The sequence below is a fragment of the Dermacentor silvarum genome, chromosome 1 (assembly GCF_013339745.2).
Source record: "Dermacentor silvarum isolate Dsil-2018 chromosome 1, BIME_Dsil_1.4, whole genome shotgun sequence".
NCBI classification, from domain to species: Eukaryota; Metazoa; Arthropoda; class Arachnida; order Ixodida; family Ixodidae; genus Dermacentor; species Dermacentor silvarum.
Window position 1 is genome coordinate 78,754,887 of NC_051154.1, and position 17,486 is coordinate 78,772,372.

General features: G+C 44.2%; 1 protein-coding gene across 1 annotated transcript in view; it reads right to left on the minus strand.

The window, feature by feature from the left end:
* LOC119431221 (ubiquitin carboxyl-terminal hydrolase 10-like) overlaps positions 1–17,486 on the minus strand; it is a 64,425-nt gene that overhangs the window by 26,004 nt on the left and 20,935 nt on the right. Inside the window, exons 3-6 of the mRNA XM_037698698.2 lie at positions 12,133–12,190; positions 9,595–9,758; positions 7,617–7,772; positions 5,777–6,058 (exon numbers count right to left, since the gene is read on the minus strand). Coding sequence (XP_037554626.1) covers positions 5,777–6,058; positions 7,617–7,772; positions 9,595–9,758; positions 12,133–12,190 — 660 coding nt within the window. The remainder of the gene's footprint in view (positions 1–5,776; positions 6,059–7,616; positions 7,773–9,594; positions 9,759–12,132; positions 12,191–17,486) is intronic.

Sequence of the window (17,486 nt, forward strand, 5' to 3'; positions counted from 1 at the left end):
ACAGGTCCAAAGTCACGGTGGAGCAGCCATTCTTGATTTCTAGGTACAATGGCAAAATGGGAGGAGTTGATAAACTGGACCAAAATATTGCCAAGTACCGCACGGCCATTAGAGGAAAGAAGTGGTATTCTTCACTCCTGACGTATCTTGTTGATGCATGTGCGCATAACGCATTCCAGTTATACAGAATGGGAACGGACAAAACAGAGCTCCTCACATTTCGAAGGACGATAGCAATGTCATACATGAAGAGTTATGGCTCCATTGCGTGGAAAAAGCATGTAATCTTTACTGGAAGCCCAAAGCCGATTTGACCGCATTGACCACACAGTGATCCCTTAAGACAAGCAAACAAGGTGTGCTCCTTGCCATGGGAAGACCACCACACGTTGTGAAAAAAGCGACATCGGAGTCCATGTCAAATGCTTCAAATTGTATCATTCAAATAAGCAGTATATGTGCCTAGTGTCCTATATGTAGGATGGCTACATAAACACAGTTCGAAAAAAAAATTTTTTTTTCAATAAAAGGTTGATTCTGCTTTCTGAGGTCCCAGAAGCAATAATTACGGGAAAATAAATCACTTTCCTTAATTTCCCTAAGTTCGGGCATATACGGGTTATTAGCGGTCTACTAATTTGCAATTGCATTCGATGCATCGCCTTTCGGGCGAAACTGCGACTTTTTTTATTCATCGCAACTTCAGTGCATAGGGAGGAAATCTTTTTCAAATGACAGAAAGTTGTATTTCTGTTTGAAAGCATGAGGTGCGCGGTACTGTAAAGGACTTTTTTTTTTTTCCTCACGGAAAACGGGTGCGTGTTACAATCGAGGAAGCGTGAGAATCGAGTAAATACGGTAGTTGTGCTAGCCGTAGAGGCATCGTCAAACGTTCAAGCCGGGCGGAACTTCGGCATCGGTCTGTCGTTGGAGGGGGCCACGGGAGATGCTTTTTGCGTGCGCCGCAACGAGAATGACATTTACCCATGAACATTGATCGTGCGCTCCTTCCAAAAATGCAGCATCTCTAATGCGCTTGATGGTACTGAATATAGCGCACTGTTTGATAGCGACGAGGCTAGCAGCGATGGTGACATAGAATGAGCTCAGCATGTTCAATTTAATAAATGCTGTTTCATTTTGTGAATGCTGTCCTCGCTTTTTCGTTCGGCCTACATTCGAGGTAAGTTATTTTTTTCTTTTTGGGGGATCGGCTTAGAATCTGAGTTGCCCTAGATTCGAGTAAATACGGCAAATGCACACCGCACTGCAACCAGCACCAAAAATATTCTTCAGCACTCACCACCAAACACGCCAACGTCCGTCTCCTCTGGGCATGTGTTTGGATCTCGTCCATGTGATCTCGGGTGCGACTGTTTTCAGAACAAATCCGTGCTGGGGCGGGGCCTCGCCTCGGTGACGTACCACAATTTTCTTCCCCCCCCCCCCTCTCTCTCTTTTTGGCGGTGCGGTCGGTGTGCGGCGCCTCAGTTCGGATCAGCTCATTCCACGTGAGCGACAAGTTGGCACGCGTAACATATTCGCAGTGTGCATTGTTTTGTTTCGCTTGTGAAAGCGCGGAATGCAATGATGAGCGAGCCTCCTGACTGACGGAAGGTGATCGAAAAGTACCTCCAAGGGTTACATCATGAAGACGGCTACTCCCATGGCTACCTGAAGTCAGACGATGAGCTCAAGATTTTTGAGAGGTCCTTGGCTGCCGTCAACGAGAGGTATGCTGTGCGGACATCAAGAGACCTGAACAAGCCGTCTAAATGTAAGGATGTATCGACTGCTTCTTAATGTTTCGCTCTGCGCGTAGATTTATCATTGAAAAACGCAGTAGTAACTTTAACCAGGGACTCAACCTGGCAGAACGACTTGTTTTCAGTTGCGGTTTGTGCGCAACACTAGAATAATTATTCATCTTGATTCGCCTTTTTTGAAGATCGGGTTATTGTTCTGGTTACTAGTTCAGAGTTCCGCTGGCACCAATTTATTTCGGTTTGAGCGGAGTATTGTTCTGGTTACCGCGACATGACCCAATCCTCAAATTTTTATAAACGTAAAAATAACTGAACTGTTATTTTTTGGTTTCGGTCATGATTAGAACAGCGCATGCAAGCTAATTGTGACATAAAAGAATGAGAAAGTCTGCCCTTGTGCTCTTTACATAAACGCTTCAGAGCTGTGCTAGGGGTTTGTTTTGTAAGCACCTGTGCATGTTTTTTTTTTGTTTTTTTGAACTTTGAGAAAGCAATCGTGTGCAACGGGAGACACAAATTGTGGGGGGGTTGTACTATGGTGACTAGAAGGGCCACCATAGCTGTACTCCATGTCGTGACACGGCCGTTGTCCTGCTACAAGGCAAATAGGCCTGATATTGAACTGGTCATGTCGCGGTAACCAGAACAATACTCCACTCAAGCTGAAATAAATTGGTGTTAACGGAACTCTGAACCGGTAACCAGAACAATGATAACCCGATCTTCAAAAAGGCGAATCAAGATAAATCAAGAGAGACCGGATTTTAGGCAAATGCTTTTTTTTTGTTCCTTGCGCTCCTATCGCCCCACTTTGATTATATGAGCATGAATTAGAGGTTAAGAAGGGCTTTTATAGTGTTTTTATAGTGCCTATTAATGCCTATTTTCAATATTGGCACCTATATGAACACTATTTAGCCTCAAGTTTCGCTTTCGAGTGCAGTTAGAGACCGTTATTCATGTTACCAGGCAACATTGACTGTTCGGAACTCTATGGGGTTCAACCAAGTCCTTTAGTTCAACCAACTCCCGGAAAACAACTGCTAGCAGCAATGAAATGGGATGCGCTGGCCAGCATACGCCGCCGCGCTGATATTGCGCGTGCGGTTGGCGAATGCGAAACCGGGGAGAGCTGTCAGGGGAAAGGAGAGTAAAGAGCAAAAGAAGAAAGAAAAATGTGATGTGCACGCGGCTTTTGTTTTGCTTGTAATTTACTTTTTAAGGTGTTCGCCGCCGTCGGGCGTTCCTTCTCGGCGTACGAGATCATTCTCAGTGACAAGAGGCACAATTTTGATTCCAAAAATCTGGAGATAGTGGTAGTTTGCTATTGTTTCCACAATCTTCACAGTGATTCTTAGACTATGTTCCGCGTGCTCTCCAAACATTTCTTCAAACATGTGCACTTCAAATGGGCGGAAGTGTATTTGGCAGTGTTGGGATGTCTGGCCTGTACAATTCAGACAATGTCATTGTATATGAGAAAATTGCGAAGTCCTCATATAAGAACATGCTAATTTCTTAATAAATCGCAGTCTCTTTTGCATTTGTTATTTGCCTGTTTTTGTTGTGTCTTAATTTAATTCCGTCAGGCAGAAGAAGTATCGTTGCTTTAAAATCAGTATTCCTAGCTTCCAAGTACTCTTTTTCATGCCTGTTTCACTACATGCGACGCTCGAGTACAGTGGCCATTGAACACGAATATGAGCAGCGTGCTTATTGAATGAAGCCAATTGATCGTCATTAGTCTAGCAGTTTTATTGGACAATTGCCCGGCTATGTTCAACTGTTGGCGCCTTTATGCCATCATGGACAATAACATTTCTTGTTTTCCTATCCTAGATATAGGCCGCACAAGTCTTCGTTTGAACTTATTTGCATTTATGTAAAAATTTATTGTGACTGACTATATTTACGACATTGGAGGCCTAAAACGTTCTTTTGCCTGCCTATTTTTGGCACCTAAAATGCGCTTCTTTAATGCCTAAGGATCTGGCCTCTATAAATCAATTGTCTAGTGTTGCGCACTAACGGCAACTGAAAACAAGTCGGTCTGCCGGGTTGAGTTCCTGGTTAAAATTACTACTGTGTTTTTCAAACATAAATCTAGGCGCAGAGGTAAACATTAAGAAGCCGTCGATACATCCTTACATTTAGAAAGCTTGTTTAGGTCTCTCCTTAAAGGTACTCTTCGATCACCTTCTATTGGTCAGGAGGCTCGCTCATCGTTGCATTCCGCGCTTTCGCAAGCGAAACAAAACACACGCCGCGAATATGATACGCCTGCCAACTTCAATGGTGCAGCTGTTGCACCACTGCAAATGCACCGTCTCAACAAAGCGGTTTGAATTATCACAATTTCACTGCATATTTATGACAAAGCCTGCAAGCTTGGCAAGCTTGCGCTTACCGGAAGTTATTTCCAGAACTCGGTCAGCATGGAAATCGTGCGCTTCACGGCAAGCAAAGGCGTTACGAGAGTCTCACAGTCCTTTAAATGAGTCATCGCAATGTCATTGTCGTGTGATAACTTTTAAGATGAGGTCAAAAGCATCCATTACTTTCAAAGCAGTCGCTGAAGTCAGTGTGCCTAGCGGGTGGTCATTTTTGCCCAGACGACGAGACGTTGGCATCATAGTCATTGACAGCAGCAGCTGCGGCACGGCACGTGATCTGCGACGTGCACAAAGTGCGTGCCCGTGCAGGCCTCATCTTCAAAGCGATCTGCGATGTGGGCGAAGTGAAACTAGTGCCGGTAGAGTCGTGTACACAGTGCTTTCGATGTTTTAGTATTCGCGTTTAAGCGAGAGATGGGACGGAGGTCAATTCACTCCTTGTTATTGCCGTGTCTTCTCACTCCAGCACGCCGACACAGAGTTTCCGCGGTCATCGAGCGAGATGTGTTCACGTTTACCTGTGCACACGTGACACTATACTTGGCAATTTAGTCAGTAAGCAAAGCGAATGTTTACAAGTGTATATCGTCAAACTACTATCCTTAGTTCATATAGCTGTCTACTAATCTGTTATTGCAATCGATGCTTTGCTTTTCGGGTGAAACTGCGAAATTTTTTCCTTCCGCTTTCTGCCTCGGCGATGATATGTGCCTTCTCGAGAGAGAGAGAAAGATGGAAATTACGCTTCTTCGTTGGCGTAGCCATGTCGACCGGACACACACCACAGAAAACGGCAGCGATTGCGGTGATCTCGTGCAGTCTCGCGCAGGCGCATGATGACCACGCGTGGCTATAGATTGCAGTGGCATAAATCGGCACCTTGAATTGGATTTCGTTTGTGAAAACCGCGTTCAAGCAGACATACGATTGTCAAAGCTTTGGAAGGGCCTTCTAATTTAACTACTCGGCAGTTACAATTTCAATTCAGACCGTTTCATTCTCAAAAGTTTGTTGAAGCGGAAATACCAAATAAAATGCCTTCGTTTTGAAGACACTTTTTTGTATTATACTTTCTATGGGCAGCTGACTGGGAATCGGAAAATCTTCGTTGTAGGAGGATTCGACTGTATTCGTACACCACTAATGAAAAGGCTTATCACAACAGGATTGGTAGCAATAGCTGTGAATGTAATGACCCGTTCAGAAATCTGCTGGTACTGGAAGGTGAAACTTGCCGTCATTTTCAACTGACACAGGCGGGTGAGTACAGTGGGGAAGTTCTTGTAACAGGCGCCTACTGCTCTCGATGGTGCATGCCTCACGTCTTGTTCTTTGGATCTAGCGGTCGGAAAACCTACGATGGCAGTTTGGCAATCTACTGAACGCTGGTGCCGAAAGATTGCGTTCTGTGAAAATGTATTAACCCATATATATATATATATATATATAAACGTAACTGTATGAGGTCCCTTTTTGTGTTCTTAACCACGAATGTTTGTACAGAAAATCGTACGAAACAGGATCACATCAATGAGGTCCTACTGTATAAAATGTATTCTCTAAACCAAGAGAAATCCCCCTTATGAAGCTAAGCATTTGGACAGCTAATATACTTGCCGAGCTCAGAACAGGCAGTTCAGCATAATGTGCCGCCGTCACTGGCTCGCCAGCCATGGTACTGGGAGCTGCCATGGCCACATGTGGTGGAGGCTGGGGTGACACCATAGCTGTAACAAATGGCAGTGGATGGTGGCCTTGGGCAGGACCGTAGAAAGGTTGCGCTGTTCCAACGCACATGTAGTACACAGGTTGATGGTATGAGAAAGGAGGAAAACCACTCTGGCCACCAGCGTAGGTTAGGGGCATATGGCGCACTGGCTCCCCCATCCGTTCCAAAACCTGGAAACATGAAAGAGGCCACATATTTAACAAGGGTCAGTTCCCCAAATTTGAAAGCAAATTCTTTCCCACGCCTGAACACTTCTCATGAGCCATGAAGCCACAGATTTCTTACAGTAAAACCTCGTTATTTCAGAAAATCGTATTTGTTCTCTTGTCCTGGCACGTGTATGCATTATTTTGTGCAATCAAACTCTCATTAATTGGGACGTAGTTGGCTGCACATTGGTTGATTCTGACAACTCTCGGAGCTCAAGCACAGAGCACCGCTAACGTGCGACGCAGAGGTGCAAAACGGAGCTGCTGTCCAACCGAAAAGTGGCGGAGTCCATATTGTCGTAGTCATCAGAGGAAAGCGTACATGAATGACAGCAACGCTGGAACGCTTAGCCCCTATTTGTCCCTTTAAAGCCTTTATTCGTGCGTCTATCACTGCGCATAACATGGCATCAGCCAGGTGCGGTTATAATTGTGTAGTCGCCATCCATGATTCCGTCGATAGCGAGCGTGGTTTCAGCAAACGGTAGTTCAGTTTTGACTCTGCGTGCGTCGGCCGTGTGACTCTAAATTTTCAAAACACTGTCTATTTCCGGGTCCCAGCTAGCGGCAAATGTACCTACGGCGAATTGTCCAAAGTAGACGGCAGTTCGGCTGACGCACCGACTGCCGCACGACCGACGGGCCAATCGAAGACCGCTAAGTTGTGGGCATGCACCACCGTCGACGAAAACATCAGCTGCAACTTCTGTTCCAAGCAAAATAATTTCTACTACATAAAGTGATGCGTAAATTGTCCATCTTATGAAAAACAATATCCACTCACAAACGTTAACACTAACGAGAGCTCCGATACTTGTCGAGCTCAGCTGTGCTGGCAGCACAGCCGACGGTGCCGATAATATAAGTATTTTCTTTGTGTACAATTATTACGAAAAACGACAACAACGGTAAGAAAATATTGCGGCTTGTGAACGTCGGTAATTCATTCCGAAGCGCCGTTCGCTTTAGCTTTGAAGTGAACTGGAGAAGGCCTCTGGTTCGTGTGTCAAAAGCGCGTCTAAGATCAAGGCACGCGCCTCGGCCGCCCTGCGCTGAAAGTCGCGAGGCCTTCGCTGCTGCGAGCGCTAATCAGTCACGAGATGACGAGAATTGATGCTTCCACACTGCGTTTGTGCAAAATAGAAACAGGATTTTCTGATTCATTCAAAAATAAAAGCCTGTTAACGCAGCAATCATTTCTTTGTTTTCTTGATACCCTCGATAATCGAAATTCGGTTAATTCGGTCATTTTTTTCAGTCCTTTGAAATCTGAATTGACGAGGTTTTACTGCTTAGTCTTAGAATGAGATTTTGCTCTAACTTTACCGAAAATATGGAAAAATAATCTGTGTTTACATTAGCATAAGAAAAAAAAAAAAAGTAGACTACAGCACATGGAACTATAGTAGAAAACCAAGCAACTAGCATGAAAAAAAAAAAAAAAAAAAGTCAATGTAAAAACTAACCTCTAGACACCAGAGCACACAAACAAACAAGATGAATGACGAACCAAACCTACCTCCACTGCAGGTGCATGAGCTGCCATGTCAGGTCGAGAATTGTGGTGCATCCCCTTATTTCTGTGATGGCCTCTGCGCCCTGAAGATCGTTTTCCTATTCCCTCCAATGGCAAAGCAGGTGGAGGCTGGTGCTGCTCAGTGAAGTCGCACACCATCTAGATGGCACAACATACACACCACCAACTCATTACTTTTTGAACTACTGAACACATCAAAACAAGAATGACAGCTACATTTAACAGCAGGTTTCTGGTGATAAAAGGTGACCATTACCAAGTTTGGCAAGTAGCATTTAGCAGGGAAAGCTGCACAATTTTTTATCCACAACCTCCACAAAACAGACATCATACAGACAGTTTTACCAATAACAGTTTTTAAATGCTTTCCTTCCACCCTCCAGGTTTCAAAAAAATTGGTCAGCAACTGTATCCCCTTAAAAGGGCCCTGAACCACTAGTTATTGAAGTCTAGAAATGCATTTGAAGTTAGACTATTTAGAGAAACACTTTGTCGCAAAAAAGTTCTTCAATGTGTTAAGAACAAGTAGAGTTACTGGCAATCAAACATAACAATTGCGGTGCTTCCACGCCAAATGATTTGCACTGCAAAGGCTACGGCAGAGTACAGTGTGCCCACAATGCTCTGCCTACTGAACGTCTCCATGGCCTGTAGTTCGAATTTGATATGGATATTCACGTAGACGCTACTATTTACAATTTTGGCGCTTATGACGTGCCAAATGTAGCCAGGTGTGCTAAATGCGGTTGTCCTCAGTGAGCTGCTGTGCGCTCAGACAGTGGACTTGTCACGGCACCCTGCGGCAACTTTGATATCTACGCTACATAGCAGACAGCATTCACATGCAACTGCAGCACTTGCTTTGTGCACATGAGGGCTAGAGCGAGCGCTTGTGCTCATATGCTCCTGTCAGGCTGTGCAACGTGGTGTGGACTGACTTTGTTTTGCACCAGCTTGACCAACGAATAGCAGCCACATACAATTTTGAAGCGCTATCAATAGCTCGATCATTGCGAAGCGAAGTCTACCAAGGTGTCTAACCAGGAGCGGCTGGGAGTGAGCGTGCGTGTGGTCTGACCTTAAGTTTCGTGTGATGCATGGCCAGTTGAGTGTTCAAAATTAGTTGAAATTTGCAACACCCGAAGGCTACGACACCGAAAAGCAGGGTGGCCAAAGTTTAATTCCTACGCAGATGGCCTCGGGTGAGCAGACGATATGCAGCTTCTCCTGGGAGTACGTAATTATTATAGAAATTCAAAAGCAGATTTTTGTTTACTTTAGCCTGTTTATTAAACTGCATCAATAAATACACACAGTAGCAGTAGGAAGAAACGCACTGATCCAAAACACCCTTGTTGATTGATGTGAGCTATTGGCCAATAGCAGCTCTGCTACATTACAAAATAAAGCATCCAGAAAGCAGTGAGCAGCAGGCTTCTGTTGAAAAAAGTGTTTGAGAGAAAGATGACTGTGCTCCGCTTGAGAGATCCACGCACCCCGCACGACTAGAAAATTTGTCCCAGATGTTCACAGCAGCGTATGCTATCTGCGGACTGCGTTTTTTCACCAAGAACGAGGGATGGTTCAGGGCCTCTTTAAAAGAGTACAGTGGAGCTTCATTATTATTTACTCATTTAGGCTGCAGTAAAAGTTAAGATGTAGTTGCGATTAATACTTGATCCAATCTTCATAGGGCACAATGTAGCATTGGCTTACAACTTGAACTGCAAAGGCTCATCGTATACCTACAGGTTTATTAGCACTATAGTCACTTCTCATTGAATAGAAGCTAACTGCAATGCTTTTTCTGAATGAGCAGAGATTGGTTTACCAACAACCGGAAGCATATAGAAATGCTTGGAACCTTTGTAAAACCACAGCAACCAATTTACGAGCATTCTTACAATTGGCATTGAACATAAACCTAGATGCTCTGAACAAGAAAACCTAACCCACTTACCTCCTGACTTATAACAGGTGGATGATGGTGACCTGGTGAATACTGAGCTGGTGGAAACACCTGCTGATGCTGCAGGTAGAGCTGTTGCATTTCCAATGTTTCCGGCAATGCGCTGTCCAGGGCTGCCTCTGGGCCCAAGGTGTCAGCGCAACTCAGAAGATCCGCTAAGAGTGGGGGGAAAAAAGGGGAAAAGAAAACTGATTGCATTACAGTAACAATACAGTTGTACATCAATAGGATGAATGGAGATATCACGAATTCTGGCTTATGTCAAACTGCAGCTAAGCATTTTTAACTGCATGCATAAAAAAAATTTTTTTTAATAACAGACCCTTTTGAATGCACAATAATATACTGAATTTTCCAGGAAAAAAAAATTTAATTATGGGGGTTTTACGTGCCAAAACCACGATCTGATTATGAAGTACGCCGTAGTGGGGGACTCCAGAAATTTGGACCGCCTGGGGTTCTTTAACGTGCACCTAAATCTAAGTACACGGGTGTTTTCGCATTTCGCCCCCACCGAAATGCGGCCGCCGTGGCCGGGATTCGATCCCGCGATCTTTTGCTCAGCAGCCCAACACAATTTTCCAGGACTGGAGTACTATCACTCTGGGAGCATATGTTAAGCTTCTCCGCAGCATCACGGGAGTTCACAAGAGTGTGGAGAGCTCTCGAGACTAGCCGTTGCCGTTTTTACATCCAATGCACCTAGCGCGCCACTAGAGCGTAGCGGTGTGAATGGTAGATGGCGTGGCCGACTTCACATGCTGCCATCACTTCTTTACACTGGTCGCTTTTGTGCATGTGTGTGTGTTTGATGTTTCTGCTGGTTGTTTAGTGTGTGTGTGTTTGGTGCTCGGCAGGTTGTCAGTATTGTGCACTTTGAACACCATGGTGGGAAACGTGAAAAAACGAACTGCACTGACATATGCGACAAAGCTCAAAATTATTTGGCAGGTTGAAAGAGGGGAGAAGAAATCGGCCGTTGCTGAAGTGTTAAAGTTAACCCCCAGCACATTGAGAAAGGTTCTGAAGTCGAAAAAAAAAAAAAAAAAAAAGAAGACCGAGTAGAAGGATGGACGCAAGCATTCCAATGCACGGCCTGTTTGGCCCACCACATTCGAAGATGTGGAAGAAGGCTTGCACAAGAGGTTTGTTGACGTCAATGCTCCAGCAAAAAGCGAGAGACTTCGCAATCCCTTACAGTGAAAGATTTCAATGCCAGTGCGGGGTGGCTACAGCAGTTCAAGAACCATTACAACACTGTTGGAAAAGCCGTCTTGGCAGAAGGAGAGTCTGTGCGAAAAAGTGCGTGTTAGATTCGAGTAAATACAGTATTTGTGGCTTCAGGGGAGCGTTTGCCCTCTAGGTTGATTTCTGAACTTCCAGGCAGCCACACTGTAACCGGTATTTCGTGTCCAGCAACTGCTCTATAAGCGATACGCGTATACATAGAGACCCATGGGAAAATTAACGGGAGTCTGAAAATACCGTATTATATCCGGTCCTGCACTATAAGCGGTTACGTTATAAGTGCTCTATACTGTAACTCAATTAACAAGCATGGTGTCAGCGCGCACAAGATAACACTCTATGACCGCAGACCACTGTCAAAATGCTGGCGTGCGCACGCGCAGCCGCCGCAGTAAAGGTTTGTGCGGTCTATCGCTTCAACGGAAACTGAGCGGCGGAAGCACAGCACATACAAAGGTCAGAGCCATGTGGAGATCGCTTTCAAGATACGGTGCGCGCAACAGCCCGCACCGACGCAAAGTACAAGTGCGCCGGTGTTGGCATAATAGAAACTGCCCCCCACCCCCCCTCCCCATGCTACCGTCCCGCTTTCCCCCTTTCGCGTGGGAGATTGAGTCGCCAGTTCCCCTTGCGCCCGGTTGCAAGCTATGCATTTGGTGCCACAGCACAGGGGAGCACACCCACCCATTTTCTCCCCCGTACTTCCATCGCTGCGCATGTTGCGGACGCGTCGGTAGCCGGTGCAGACACGAGAGAGGCACTTCGCCCTTTCCTGGTTCTCGCAAGCCTGTCGGGACGCGCGACCCTCGTGGGAAAAGAGAAGGTATCTGACGGGCGAGGAGGCGATTCTCCTCGCGAAAAGTAAAAAGAGATAAAAGCGCCACCGGGGGAAACTGGGTCTCTATGGCGTCCCTACCTCTAACCTGCCGGAACGGATTTTCCCTGATGTAACCCGTGAGTGACCTCGCTTGCGTGACTATCACACACAACAAGGCAAGACAATTTACTCCTTATTACAGAGTGGACTTCCCTCTGCAAGTGCGCCTTATTGCCCGCAGCAATAAACGTTGAGTTGACTCGCTCGTTGCCTTATTCGCCTGAACTCTACGTAGCTGCGATTGCACGCGCTATTGGTGGGGGAGTACCCCACGCACGTTACCTCCGTAGTTGATCTAGATAGCATAAGTTAAATAGCAGCTTATTGTATATGGACAAACGGGCACACACAGGGCATGCTTAGCAGCATTCCACTATCACATAAAAACAAAGTCTCTCTCTCACGTTGCTCAGGGGGCAATGTATGGGCATCCAGGCAGTCTTCCTCATCCTGCCAGGGTAGCTGCAAAGATAATGCATATATGTAATACACTGCAGTAACCAAGCAGATTACATGTTTCACAGAAAAAAAAAAAAAAAAACTGTTCCAGCAATGAGGGAATTGGCAGAAAGCTAGGTGTACAAAGTCTATGCACAATAACTTTCTGTACAAGAAATCACTCCACCTGAAGTGTACCAACCAAGTGCCTTGTCGACAATCTTCAATTCTATTGAAAACATCATGGTATTTGACATTTATGTGAGAAATACTATCTTGAAAGATTTTTTTTCCAGAATAACAATTTTTTTAAATTAATACGGGACGGGCGCTTTGAACTTTGTGCACAAAAAAGTGCAACTATGCTGTGAAGAAAAATTTGTACACAATTATTGTTCTTACCACGAAAATCTTATTCTCTGTAATGTGAAGGTATCTGACGATTATTAAATTCTACTGCAATTTTTAATGCTTCATTCAGGAGAAAGAAAATACAAAATGCACCAAATAATTACATTATGTAAAAGAAAAGTAATTATTTCATAAGGAATAATGTCATTGTTGGCTTTGGAGTTTATGCAAGCTGATAATACTACTTTGAAAGCAAATAGAACCTTAAAATTCTGAGTAAGTTCTGACAAGTTGGCAAAACTTTCACTTGCAATGCCGCACAAATTAGTGTAACAATTGAAGTAAAAATGTGACATACTGAGCATTTTATAGTATGCTTGGCTGACAATTTGCCTAGGAAGCTTTAACTCTTCCCCTACCACGCCCATTAGACATCATTAGCCGTCTAACAATGGTTTTAGGCACTGTTTTCGAGACCTTCTGCAGCTCTCATAAGCAGACTGCACCATCTAACTTATAGAACTACTGTTTTTTTTTCTATGCAGTTGCCTTTCATTCCGCGTAGCGGCTGTTTTTGAATGAGCTTGAAGACGTGGGAGTTGGAAAGCGAAAATGGCCGACTCCACAAGCGTCGTGTGCTCTCCAGAACATCACAGATCTCGCGATTCTGAGTTTAATTCAGCAAGTGACAATGCGTGATGTTGTGAAAGTTTTGCTTCCTCCACCATTTGAAGCCATAGCCATTCAGGACCAGCTAGTTAAAACGGATACATAGCAGAATTTTAGGAAATGCAGTGTCAACAAAACCCACCAAAAAAACAACATTTTTGTTTTACACAAGGAACTGATTTGCCCCATGGCACACAAAACTAAGGGTTTCCAGATAATCTTTTTCTAGCGGGAGTACTGTTCTATGCAACACTTCAATTTCAATGGATATTCGATTGCGAAACATTTTGTATACTTTACCATTTTTTTAGGTATAAGTGCGTTGCACTATTTTTTTCTCATTTTATTAAACTATGATTTCATTTTTAGCAATAAAAGCTTTGTTACCACAAACTGGTAGTAAAACTTCTATGCCTGAAAAGCATATTTACTTTGCTTTATGCTCATGTATATTGCAAAGAATTTAAACTAATTTCCCAGAAAAACAAAAATAACTTGTGTACCTTACAAAAAGCATTGCATTTCGCTTCCATTGAAATGCTGCAGGGGAATGAGCTCACGACCTAGAGCTCAGCAGCACAATGCCATAAACACTCAGCTACCGCGGTGGTTCATGAATACACAAGAATTGACGTGGAAATTGATCAATAATAGTTGGGTGAAGTACCCATAAAAAAATTTAAAATGCTGAAACAAGCCTAGTCAAACATGCAAACCGTCGTGTGGTGCAGTGGAGGCAAAATTAGGAGGTTTGCACGGAACTGTGACCACAGTTCAAAATTTGTTTCTCGCTCAGAACAAAATTTATTCTCTTGGACTCTTCAGGCGCTATGTGCACAATTCTGCATGTGAAGGTAGCACATCCAAATCAAAAGCACTGATCAAAATTATTATACTTCAAATGTGTCGGAAACATCTTTGAAGCACTTCTGATTGGACCTGTGCTCGAAGTTCAAATAAGTGTAAAGTGTAAGTAAAATGAGTTGGAAGGTGGAAGACTGGATGTTGGTCCTTGCAGTGTCCCTCTGTCTTCACATAGCGGGTTCACTGCATTCATTGTTCTCACAATGTTTTATATCAGGCATATACTTGAATTGTCTGGATGGGTGCTTTCCAAGTATGCATGAAATACTGTATTTACTCGCATAATTAACGCACTTTTTTTCCCGAAAAATATGCGCTAAGTTGGGGGTCCTTTTGTTATGCGGGGTAAAATTTTGTGCAATTTTTTTTCCATGGCTACCTCTAAAAAAAGTTGCAGTTTCGCCCAAAAGGCGAACCATCAATTGCGATAGCAAATGTGTAGAAAGATATGCGAAGTAAGGATAGTAGTTTTATCAGCGATATAAACTTGCAAACATTTGCTAACTATGTAAATGAGCATGGTGTCACAGCGTGCACAGGCAAACATGATCACATCACACTTGATCACGGACACTCGCTGTCAAAACGCTGGTGTCGGGAAGCGCGGAGCCAGCAGCAGCGAGCGAAGTGACCTTCGTGCAGAGTTTAACTTCAACGCAAAGTGAACGGCAAGATCGGAGCATGCACAAAGGTATAAGCTGCCGTTGCAGTCAGCCCCCGGCGCAGACGGCTTTCAAGATGGGGTACGCGCGGCCATGCAGTTGCTGTGCCACCCCCTCCCTCCCCTTGGTTCCATGCGCGCAACAGAAAACGGCGCTTTTCTGCCCCGCTTACCTCCCTGAACCACAATCATCGGTGCCGGCGGCAAAAATGCACCTGGAGTGTCCATATAATTGCTATTGCAATAAAAGTAGGAGACGCAAGGTACGATTCGGCGTCCAACACAATCATACCTGCCGGACGCGGAATCGTACTGTCTCTCCCCTACTTCATAGCTTCAAGTTTAGGGTGCGATCATTATGCAAAGAAAAAACACTTCTTGATTAGAAAAGTGGGGGGTGCGTTCATTATGCGAGTATATACAGTACTTCAGATTCTCATACCTGTAGAGCAGGGGTTCTCAGCATGTAGGTCCCAGGGAACCCTGCTAAACTCCATGAAGTCCCAAGGACCCCCCCCCATCCGATGCAAAGGCTAGGCTTAACGTGCAACATTTTGGGGTTAACAGTGGTGTTCGGCAGGCTACTTTGACGGCGACAAGCAACACCGTGGTCCAAACTGTGTGCAATCGTTATGAGCCAAGACAACACAGCATGGCAACCCAGACATATGCCGAGAAAGAATGAGTTTTCAGTGATTAGCACATGGTGACACTTCATTATAACATTTCATCACAAGAGGTCTTAGAATTAGTGCCTACTCTAATTATCGAGGGTATCAAGATAACAATAAACAAATGTTTACTACATCAGCACACTTTTGTTTACTGAATGAATCCGCAATCATGACAGATCTATATATATAACACTTGCAGCGAGGCCGCGGTGCGTGTTTTCATCTAAGAGATGCTTTCACTAGAATGTGCACATACTGATTATTTTGTCACCCGTGAGTTGGTCGCCAACAAATCGTCCGTCCATTGCGTTGCAGCTGGTGTGCTTCATCTTCGACAGCTTTGCACTGAATCAAAGCGAAACTACCATTTGCTGCAACTGCTGCGGACGAAACCGCGGCTGCTATCGACGCAATCATGACGACCTTGCGGTTCTGAAGGCAGGTGGCCGACGCAAGCACAGAGTCAAAACGAAACTACTGTTTGCTGCAACCCCTGCGGACGAAACCGTGGTGGCTATCTACGTGATCATGGATGGTGACTACGCACATATGAAGGCATGCAGCCAGCCACCAACGCGGTGTTATGCGCAGCGATAAACGCAGGCGCAATTAAGCACGAATCGTTCCGGCGTTGCTGTCGGACACATTTCACGTACAATTTCCGCTAACGAAAAATGGCTATGCGGACAGATGTGGACTCCGCCGCTTTGCTTCGGTTGGACGCTAGCGCACTTTTTGCTCTTTTGCTTCGCACATTTGCGGCGCTCCACACATTTATCTTTGTAATCCTCCAACGTATACATCGGTGCGCATGCTATCGGCCCCGATCTACAAACGGGAGAAATGCGCATGGTCGCAAGTCACAGCTTCCAAGATTTAAGTGCAAAAGCTTAAGGTATGTCACCACCTTTTTCAAAATTTTTTTTTTTTAGTTTTGGCCATTAAATTTTTATTTCACATTGACCTTATAAAGGACCGTTTTAAATGAAATTCAAAAGCAAAAAAGAGTGAAAAAAATCACACTGGCATTTGTTATTGACAAAATATTGCCCAAACTTGGCTGTTACGCGATTGTAAACTTTTTGGCACAGAGATAGCCAACTAACCAGACTGTGCAACTAACTAGGATCTTTGCCATCCGATAATTGGGAATTAAGTTATAGTAAAAATACCAAAGAAAAAAAATTCGTCATTTTTGTCTGCATTGCTTGGAATAAAACATGATTACATCAAAACTTACCATTCTTTTTTATTATACCTAGTTCATTGCACAGACTAGTAACAAAGGAACTATTGATCTTGAAGTTACAATTGTTTGCGCAACAGGAAAGTGCATGAAATCAAGTTTTGAGAGAAACAATATTGCAAGTTTTTCAATCCTTGCACAGACTAGTAACAAAGGAACTATTGATTTTGAAGTTACAATTGTTTGCGCAACAGGAAAGTGCATGAAATCAAGTTTTGAGAGAAACAATATTGCAAGTTTTTCAATCCTTGTACAAACAAGATCATCACGGCATAGAAAGTTAAAATCCACTAGGTTCATAGCTAGGGCCCTTCTGAGCTGCCACAAGCTCTGTTTTGGGTTTTGTTGCAGCACTTCCTTTCTTGCGGATATATTTTGCCTCACCCGTTGATTGACGCTGGGCCTTCTCCACACGGTACTGGTCACTGGTGCAACATGCTACGAGCGTGTGATGGCCAGGTTCAATGCCTGCTTCCCTCAAAATATCTGTTGTACTTCTGTTCCCATCATTCAAGTGGCACACATCATATAAACCAAAAAGTAGGATGGGCAGGCTCACGCGGACGTCTTCGGGAACCCGTTGCCAAATCATACCGATAAACTCTTGTTACAATTTGGGATTTTCCGTACAGGCACTTTTTTAAGAGCTCATCCGTACAAAGGTCAGCGTAAACCGGCTTCACTTTCGTTTAAAACTTTTGTCTCAATCGTCTTTTTTACCTTGAACTTGGCCATGCCTTCTTATAAAAATGTTCAGCCTATGTTATTACTGTTGCTACTAAAAATAACAGCTATAAAAATGATTATCCCGGTAGTATTCACAGCAGCAGCATAAAGTGCGCACAACGTAAACAA